This window comes from Paramisgurnus dabryanus, chromosome 12, assembly GCF_030506205.2.
Source record: "Paramisgurnus dabryanus chromosome 12, PD_genome_1.1, whole genome shotgun sequence".
Classification (NCBI taxonomy): domain Eukaryota; kingdom Metazoa; phylum Chordata; class Actinopteri; order Cypriniformes; family Cobitidae; genus Paramisgurnus; species Paramisgurnus dabryanus.
In genome coordinates this window covers 17,764,606-17,774,299 of record NC_133348.1, presented here as the reverse complement: position 1 = coordinate 17,774,299, position 9,694 = coordinate 17,764,606, and the positions used below count along the sequence as shown (strand labels likewise).

Genomic DNA, 9,694 nt, shown 5'->3' with positions numbered 1-9,694 from the left:
CGCACAATATATGTTGTGGTGTTGGATGTAACAACAGTCATCAGAGGAACCCCTAACTACAAATTTATTCCAAAGGAGTTAAATCGGTGGAATAAAGGATTGACTTCAATCAGAAGTGAACACTAAGAATAAGATAAATGCTTTCCTAAATGCTATTAAATGAATAGTAAAAAGTTCTTAGGTAATTAAATAATCAAGTAAACAGAAAGTGATAATATAGAGACACAAAGGAAAAAAAACCTGAAAAATAAATATAACAGTAGCAGATTGTTTTTTCCTTCTTGTAGAGGTGGTGTTTTCACCTCCTATATCTCAATAATGATAGTTAGAAAAAAAAAAAAATGATCACAAAAAACATTAGCAGATTGATTAGTTTTGATTAACATATACAGCTGTCATACAGCTGGCTTTAAAAGACTACAGAAATGGATTCGTCCTAAACCATGTTTTCCCTCCCAGGTAAAAAAGTAGTATACTTTAGTGTATTAGAAATATGATTGAAGTACATGAAGTATAAAACAAGTATGCTTCTACTTGTTGTACTTAATTTAAAGAGTATTTAATATGTACTTTTTAAAAGTATACTTCAAAAAATATGTAATTAAGTTCAACTTAAGAGTCCAAAAAATAAGTATACTAATTTACCAGTAATTCAATTATCTTTTAAATGTACTTTTTGAAAGTATACTTCAAAAAATATGTAATTAAGTTCAACTTAAGAGTCCAAAAAATAAGTATAATGAATTTACCAGTAATTCAATTATCTTTTAAATGTACTTTTTGAAAGTATACTTAAAAAAAGATGTAATTAAGTTCAACTTAAGAGTCCAAAAAATAAGTATACTAATTTACCAGTAATTAAAATATTTTTTAAATGTACTTTTTGAAAGTGTACTTTGTTGTCAATGTATTTTAAATTGTATAGAAGTTTATTTTTTTAAGTGTATTAAATTTGACATACTTAGAGTGACAATTCAATATACTTATGGGAAGTATATTTTTTGGAAATTAATTGTTAATTTACTTTTTTAGCATACTAGGATCTCACTTCATTAGAAGTGTGACTTCTGTACACTTTATACAGTACACTATAAAATAAGTGTATTTTTAGTTGCATATCAGAGTACTTTCATAAAATACGTTAGAATAATAAAATGTAGGCTATACACTGCATGAAAAGAGCTGTATCCAGACAAATACGGATGGGAAATCCCTGCTAAACTTTAGTGTAGCTCCCCCCAGTAATTTCACGAGCACAAGGATTCTCTGATGACAGGCTATTTATTGACTGCTTCCAACTTAGAATGCCGTGAGAACTAAATACAAAAATTAAAGTTAAAATAAAGACTGTATAAAGACATAAATAAATAAAACAAATAAACTTTGTCTTTGTAACACTTTTAACAGAGTTAAATTCAATTTAAACAGCACAACTATAGTCTTTGCACAGATTTTGCTCTTTTCCAGATAGCAAACAATCCACATCAATCACATACAACATAAATGAAAACTTACTTCATTGGCTGCTTATTACCAAAAGGAGAACTTAATCTTGCATCTGATGGCCTTTTTAACTCCAGATGGATAAAATATAAACATTTAAATATAGAAAAGCTTCATCTTCCATGTGGTGCTGCAGACATCTTTTCTTCCTGAGTCACTTTTAGCTTTTTCATAATAAAAGTCTCTATTCAAACAGCACTGGTAAAGCAGTTTCAAATGAAAAGTTTTTTAACATACATTAATAAAAATGATTAAATAATCATAAAACATCAACTGACTTCTCTGTCAGTTACACTCCCACCAAAGCACTTTCTTGTGACTTTTGTAACTCAGTAACATAACCTTTAATCAAATATTATGACCTAGAATCCCAAGGAATGGTAGACACAAGGTAAGCTCTTATTCTGCTTCAATCAGGGTAACTATTTTCTGGATGGGCCTTTCAAGGTAAGTCAGTTTAGTAACACGTTTGCCCTTGTTATCTAGTGTCGAATCACTAATCAATAACTTCACTGTTCTCACACAGCCATCTGTACTGCTGTGTACTTCTGTTACCTTCGCTAACTTCCATTGACAGCGTGGAGCAGTGTCATCTTTGAGAATGACGATGTCATTGACCTTTGCATCTCTACGACGTTTGTGCCATTTCTGCCTGTTTTGGAGGTTCAGAAGATACTCTTTTCTCCAGCGTGACCAGAATACATTTGCTAAATACTGGACCCTTCGCCATCTCTTGCGTAGGTAGATGTCTTCCTTGACAAACTCTCCAGGTGGTGGCAAAATTACTGAAGACTTCATCGTCAAGATATGGTTAGGTGTAAGTGGTTGCGGACCTGATGAATCATTCAGATACTCTGTGGTTAAAGGTCTGCTATTGACAACAGCCATGACTTCATAGAGAAATGTTCTTAGGGAGGCACTATCAAGCCTTTGAGCCGATTGATCCAGAATGGATGTCAAGACACTTCTTATTGTTCTTATTTGCCTCTCCCAAATGCCACCCATGTGACTGGCTGATGGGGTGTTCATGATGAACTCACAGCCGAACTCCTTTAGGCATTCTTTATTCATTTCTTTTAGTGCTTCAGCAAATTCTCGTTTTGCACCAACAAAATTAGTGCCCTGGTCTGATCTAAGTTGACGCACTGGTCCACGTATGGCAATGAAAGCACGCAAAGCATTAATGAATGCATCAGTGGACAAATCATCCAGCATTTCTACATGTACAGCCCTGGAACACATACATGTAAATAGAAGCCCATAGCGCTTCAGCTCCTTTCTTCCTTCTTTGATGTAGAAAGGACCGAAACAGTCCATCCCACAGTATGTGAAAGGTGGGGTTGCTTCCATGCGTTCTGGAGGAAGATTCGCCATCTTTTGCTCTTCAGTGCCTCTTCTGAATTTCCTGCACCTAGTGCATTTGTAGATATATGAAGACACTACTTTGCTGCATCCCACAATCCAGTAACCATTTGATCGCAGCTCATTAATTGTCATTCCTCTTCCCTGGTGATACACTCGTTCATGATAATGTTTGATGAGTAATAATGATATATGACTATGTTGTGGGAGTATTGCTGGATGTTTTACATGTGGGTGTAACGCAGCATGTGCTAAGCGACCTCCCACCCTGAGGATACCATGCTCGTCTAAGAAGGGATTCAGGCGATGCAGTTTGTTTGTGCTGTTGTTGGACTCAATCTCCTTTTGTTGTTGGAGTCTCTGGATCTCATCATAAAAAGCTGATTGTTGGACCATTTTGATTATGGTAAGCTCTGCATTCTTTCTTTCTTCAATACTGGTGGCTTCATTAACTCTTGGACTTACATCTTTGAGTTCCTTGGCACGTCGCTGAAGTCTTGCAATAGCTTTTATCAATCTTGACCAATCCGAAAACTTTTGGAGTCTATCCAGCAATGAACTTTCTTCATTTGTTTGAGTTTTGTGAACTTGAGCTTTTCTCAACTCTGGGTCATTGTCTACGATCTCTTCCACCTTGACATCTCTGGGCAATTCCTCTCGCCACAGAAACTTTGGTCCTGTAAACCAGTTGGAGGATATGAGTTCTTCTGCTGTAAGGCCTCTGGATGCATAATCCGCAGGGTTCTCTTCAGAAGTCACATTTCTCCATTGTTTTGCATCGGTACTTTGTTTAATGCGTTGAACGCGGTTTGCTACAAAGACATGAAATCTCTTTGCATCATTATTAATATACCCAAGGACAACCCTTGAGTCTGTCCAGAAGTACTCATCTAGGTTGTTTATCTCAAGCTCTTTCCTGAGCAAGTCACTTGTTTGTACAGCAACCACTGCCGCTGATAACTCCAGCCTTGGTATTGTTGTAATCTTAGTAGGAGCAACTCTGGCTTTGCCCATAACCAAGGAACAATGAACATTTCCTGATGTATCAATGGCTTTGAGATATGTGCATTCTCCATATCCAGATGCACTAGCATCAGAGAAATGATGAAGCTCATAACGCCGAACTTCCTGAAAGGTTGACGGTAGATAACATCGCGGGATCTTCACATCAGCCAATTGTTGTAGATCTGAAAGCCAAGCTTCCCACTTTGGTCTCAAATTATCCTTAAGTGGTTCATCCCAACCAGCTTTATCTTGACACATCTGCTGTAGTATTTGTTTACCAACAAGGATAAAGGGTGCTGCAAAGCCAAGTGGGTCATACAAAGATGCCACAGTGGACAGAACTCCTCTTCTGGTGAGTGGTTGTTCCTTAATGAATATTCTGAACTGGAAGCTATCAGATCTGATGCACCATTTCACACCAAGGGCCCTTTCCATGTGAAGCTCACCCAAAGCCAAGTCATGATCTACAGCACTCTGTGCACATTCTTCCTGCGGAATAGATGCTTTCACTTCTTGACTGTTTGTTACAAATTTATGCAAATGAAGCCTTCCTGTGCTACAAAGTTCTCTTGCTTCCTTTATCAGCTTGACAGCTTCATCAGCAGTTGAAACACTTGTCAATCCGTCATCGACATAGAAATTCCTTTCTATGAATCGAATGGAGGTTTCGCTGAAGCTGCCATGACCTTGAGCGGCAATATGCTTGAGGCCGTAGTTGGCACACCCGGGTGAGGAGGCTGCACCAAAGAGGTGTACTTTCATCCTATAGATCTGCGGCTGGGATTCTAGATCTCCTTTCTCCCACCAGAGAAACCGTAAGTAGTCTTGATCTTGTTCCTTCACATGGAATTGGTGAAACATGCGCTCTACATCGCACATGATAGCCACTGGACCCTTTCGGAAGCGACAGAGAACACCTACCAGGGTGTTTGTTAACTCTGGACCAACTAACAAATGGTCATTAAGGGATGTACCTTGGAACTTTGCTGAGCAATCAAACACTACACGGATCTTCTCAGGTTTTTGAGGGTGGTAAACCCCATGATGGGGAATGTACCAAGCAGGGTTCATGTCAGCTTCTTCAGCTGGGACTTTCTCAGCATCTCCTCGAGCAATAGTCTCATTCATAAAGTCCACATAGTCTCTATAATATTTTTCATTTCTTTTAAGCCTTTTTTCCAAGCATTTAAGGCGATGGATAGCACATCCTTTATTATTGGGCAAATTTGGTCTGTCTTCTTTGAAAGGCAAAGGCATTTCATAATGACCATCTTCTTTGTGTCTGATGCTTGTTTTCATTTTTGACAGAAAACGTAGGTCTTCTTGAGAAATGCGACTGTCCTCTGCCACCTTTTCATTGAAGTCAGACTCAAGAGCTTTGATGACATTTGGTGGAGTGATGATTTCTTTAATTTGTGTTCTACAGATGTAATGAACTTCCCCTTTAAGATTGAGAGAAGACTGTAGACTTGGTATTACTTGTTTCATTATGATGTGATGACTCACTCCAATAGCATCCCCGTAGTCTACGGAGGGATTTCCACAGCCAACAATGCTCCAGCCTAGATCTGTTTTTTGGGCAAATGGCTGATTTTCTTCACCAGACACTATTTTTCTAGGAAGGAGAGCTTGAGGGCAGTTGTAGCCAATCAGAAGGCCAATATCACAAACTTGTTGAGGAGCAATCTTCTCAGCTATGTGCATTAGATGAGGCCACACTCTTGCAGTTTTTGGTGTAGGAATGTGAGTTCTGTTTGCAGGGATAAACTCTCTTGAATAGGTTACTGGCAGCGCGATCTTCTTATCTGAATAAAAACCTCTCACCATTAAACCAGTTACCTTCTGGCATGGAACAATGGTGCTCTTGGATACCATCGTTGAGAGCTTCAGCTGCACAGCTTCTTTCTTAGTGTCAAGAGCTTGAGCTATTTCCTCCAGGATGAAGGTTGTATCACTCTGGGTATCTAAAAGTGCGTAAACCAGAACTTCATGATTTGGTTCATTGGTAGTAGAGACCCATACTGGTACAATTGTAGAGGTATGAGTGTTAATCACATCCTGTATTACACGGTTGGATGTTGCTTCACTTGTGGTCTCTTTCATTTGCATTGACTCTGGTTTCCTTTCCATCAACTTGTCTTTTGACTGATCTGATTGTGGGGTCCTCTTTGCTTCTTTGATACGATCCTCATGTAGACATGAGGGGTGTTTCTTCTGGCACTTCTCACATGCACTTCTATTTTCACAGTGCTTTGAGCGATGACCAGGTTTTAAACATCCAAAACATAACTTGCTCATTTGAACAAACTTGATTCGCTCTGCAACATTTTTCTCCATAAACTTACGACATTTGTGTATACCATGTCCTGATCTCTCACAGAAGGCACATTTTGAAGCATCAGCTCTCTCACTGGACTGGACTGTTAACACTTTTGCTCTAGTGTCTTGATTTCTTGAAACCTTTCCCTTTCCAACCTCATTAGACTTCAGTGCATGAAGTGATGTCACTGGGTTGCAAGCAATTTTAGCTTCTCGTGTTAGAAACTTTACAAACTTACTGAAGGTAGGAAATGTCTTAGTTTCTTCTTCAATTTCTATGACCTGACGATTCCACATTGAGGCTAACCAATCAGGAAGTTTGGAAAGGATTTTCTGGTTCTCATTACAATCATTGAGAACTTCAAGGCTTTTAATCTGCGACATAGCGGCTTCACAGCCTCTGAGAAAGTCAGTAAATTCTCTCAGCTCAACACTGTCCTTGGAACCAATCTTTGGCCATGAATTAAGCTTGTCTCTGAAGGCTTTAGCAATAACAAATTGGTTTCCATATCTTTCTTCTAGTACAGCCCATGCTGCATGATATGCTGACTCTGTGCCTAACAGGAAGTAACTTTCAATGGCCTTCTTAGCTGATCCTTCCACGTACTTGCGTAAGTAGTAAAGCTTCTCATTCACTGGTATGTTTTTTCTGTCAATCAGAGTTTGAAACGAGATTTTCCAGTCACTAAATCTGAGAGGGTCTCCATAGAATGTTGCAGGTTCAGGTATAGGAAGACGACTTGAGCTAATAGACTCTGCTAACACCCTAACAAGATCTGCAGTACATTCTTCTTGATGTGATTTGGTCACACTTTCCTGTGGAGGTATGCTCTGTAACACGGAGCTGCTTAACTTTGGTATATTCTTTATTACAGATGTGCAGTCACGAAGTAGCTCTCTTGTTTCTTCCTTGGAGTCTTTGGTCTGCTCATAAACTTGCATTCGTGCTTTTGCAGCATTTAACCTTTTTATTGTCTCCAAGCGCTCAAGCTCTCTGCGCTTGTCTTCCAACGCTTTTCGTCTAGCAGCATTTTCAGCTTCAATCTTAACACGTAGCCGTGCTTCTTCCTCTTCTCTTTCTAGTCGTCGCTTCAATGCTTCGGCTTCTTGTTCTGCTACTCTCTTTTTATCTTCAGCCTCAATTCTTTGAAGTTCTTCCAGTTCATGCTCTTGTTGCTGTAATATTTCCAAAGTTGCTTTTGTTGCAGCAATTTCTGCAGCAGCCTCTTGTTTCTTAGCAGAAGACAAACTTGAACCTCTGGAGCACACACTTGAATTGTTCACAGACTGAGAAAAGGACCTGGAATGTCCATGACTTGATTTGGAGGCTATGGATGAGAACACTGAACCAGTATCAATACAGCATGCTTCTGGTCTAAGAAGATCTTGACCCTCAGCTTCCTCCCCGAGACGGCTCCATGCAGATTCAACAATCATTTTTGTGACTGCAACACATGTGTCTACTCTGCGGCGAATGTCACTGTCTGGGCTTACATTTTGCCGTAAGTCAACATAAGCAGTATCTACATCCTTTGAAGCATCACTGATGGTATCTATGAGGCTTTGAAGTATGTCATTAGAAAGACGGCCCATCAGTCTTTGTCTAGCATTTCTAGCAGTAGCCTTCCATTTCTCATAAGAACTTTGAAAGTGATTTTCAAGCTTAGTAAGCTTCTCAACATGTAATTCTCTGCCTTTCTCTGTAAACTTGCGTGCTCTTTGACTTCTTCGTGGCTTTTGTTCTGTTGTATTATCAACAGCTACTGATATTTGTGTGTCTACACATTCTTGGGATTCTAACTGCTGCTGTGATTGCACAGTCTCTGTTATATCATCTTTGGCACCTTTAGCAGACTGACCACCTTCTGCCATTTTCTGTATCTCTTAGTTATAATGACTACTATAGTTGACAAATTGCATATGAAACATAAATCATACTGAACCTGGGAATTTAGATTATTAACTCTAGTTAAAGTGGTACTTTAACAGTTCAATCAACAGAAATTTAGCAACACTTAGATTGGATTATTTGTAGGCTTTGCACTTTGCTATTCTTCACAATTATTATCTTATTTACAGCTTGATTCTTGAACCACAATTACTTAAACCGGTAAGTATATAGCATCAGCACTTCTTTAAACACTGCGCTGCCCAGTTAAAGAGTCTCCTTTCAGCAAATGACAAAAATAAGTCCACTTTAAGCACCTTAACTTAAACTTGGTTGTGCTTATCTTCTTGTTGGCCTTAACTTGACAATGCCTTTAAACTCTTTGGATGTACATGTCTCTAGTTTCTTGATTACCGGAGTATGCAGTAGTTGTAGAATGCAGAATTATGAAGCTTGGAGTTAACTTAATACTTTGTAGACTGCTGCCTGGAAACTTTTTTTCTTCTACCCGTGAAGAGCAGATGAATTCTCACTGTAGCTCCCCCCAGTAATTTCACGAGCACAAGGATTTCTGATGACAGGCTATTTATTGACTGCTTCCAACTTAGAATGCCGTGAGAACTAAATACACAAAAATTAAAGTTAAAATAAAGACTGTATAAAGACATAAATAAATAAAACAAATAAACTTTGTCTTTGTAACACTTTTAACAGAGTTAAATTCAATTTAAACAGCACAACTATAGTCTTTGCACAGATTTTGCTCTTTTCCAGATAGCAAACAATCCACATCAATCACATACAACATAAATGAAAACTTACTTCATTGGCTGCTTATTACCAAAAGGAGAACTTAATCTTGCATCTGATGGCCTTTTTAACTCCAGATGGATAAAATATAAACATTTAAATATAGAAAAGCTTCATCTTCCATGTGGTGCTGCAGACATCTTTTCTTCCTGAGTCACTTTTAGTTTTTTCATAATAAAAGTCTCTATTCAAACAGCACTGGTAAAGCAGTTTCAAATGAAAAGTTTTTTAACATACATTAATAAAAATGATTAAATAATCATAAAACATCAACTGACTTCTCTGTCAGTTACATTTAGGTTTGCCAGATAAATGAGGCAGAGTGCTTGGAAACGTAATACTCAGAAGTAAACTCGTGAAACATCCAGAAACCTTGTGTATATGGATGTATACTGGTGGAAGTTTCTAGGAATCCTCACAGCTGGTTGTAAGGAGTGCTGGTTGTGAGGTGTGAAGGGTTAATGACAGAGTTGCTGTCTCTGTTTTCAAAGCTGGGTGGGGGGTTCAAGGCAGCACATAACATAAAAACATTATATATCTACAAGTGTGTTTACTAAATACATGTATTATTATGCTAATGTAATTTAATTGATAAAGGTTTTTTTTATTTAAGAAAATCTGAGCATCACTCAAAATAACTGTCAACATGTTTGTCAACTAAACATGTTTTGTAAACGTTATACATTTTATAAAAATATTTAATATTTTTATTATTGATAAAGTATAAAGAACAAATCAGTGTGAAAACGCAGATTATAAAAAGTACATAAAGTGCCAGCAGAGGATCCAAAATAATGAAAAAAAAAA

General features: G+C 38.0%; 1 protein-coding gene across 2 annotated transcripts; it reads right to left on the bottom strand.

The window, feature by feature from the left end:
* Positions 1 to 668: 668 nt before the first annotated feature.
* On the bottom strand, positions 669 to 9,028 carry LOC135738809 (uncharacterized). Of its 2 annotated transcripts, none has more exons than XR_012334709.1 (2): positions 1,516 to 9,028; positions 669 to 1,316 (listed from the first exon to the last, which is right to left on the bottom strand). XR_012334709.1 is itself a non-coding variant. In XM_073811422.1 (2 exons), the coding sequence occupies exon 2, from the start codon at positions 8,059 to 8,061 to the stop codon at positions 1,903 to 1,905; it is 6,159 nt and encodes a 2,052-aa protein (XP_073667523.1). In that variant the 5' UTR covers positions 8,062 to 8,698; positions 8,900 to 9,028; the 3' UTR covers positions 669 to 1,902. The 2 variants fall into 2 exon arrangements, 1 of the variants encoding a protein (XP_073667523.1); XM_073811422.1 differs by having other exon boundaries at positions 669 to 8,698; positions 8,900 to 9,028.
* Positions 9,029 to 9,694: the final 666 nt, after the last annotated feature.

What these genes read in the sequence shown, in the direction of transcription:
- LOC135738809 (XM_073811422.1), bottom strand. Translation starts at nt 8,061, where the DNA reads ATGGCAGAAGGTGGTCAGTCTGCTAAAGGTGCCAAAGATGATATAACA.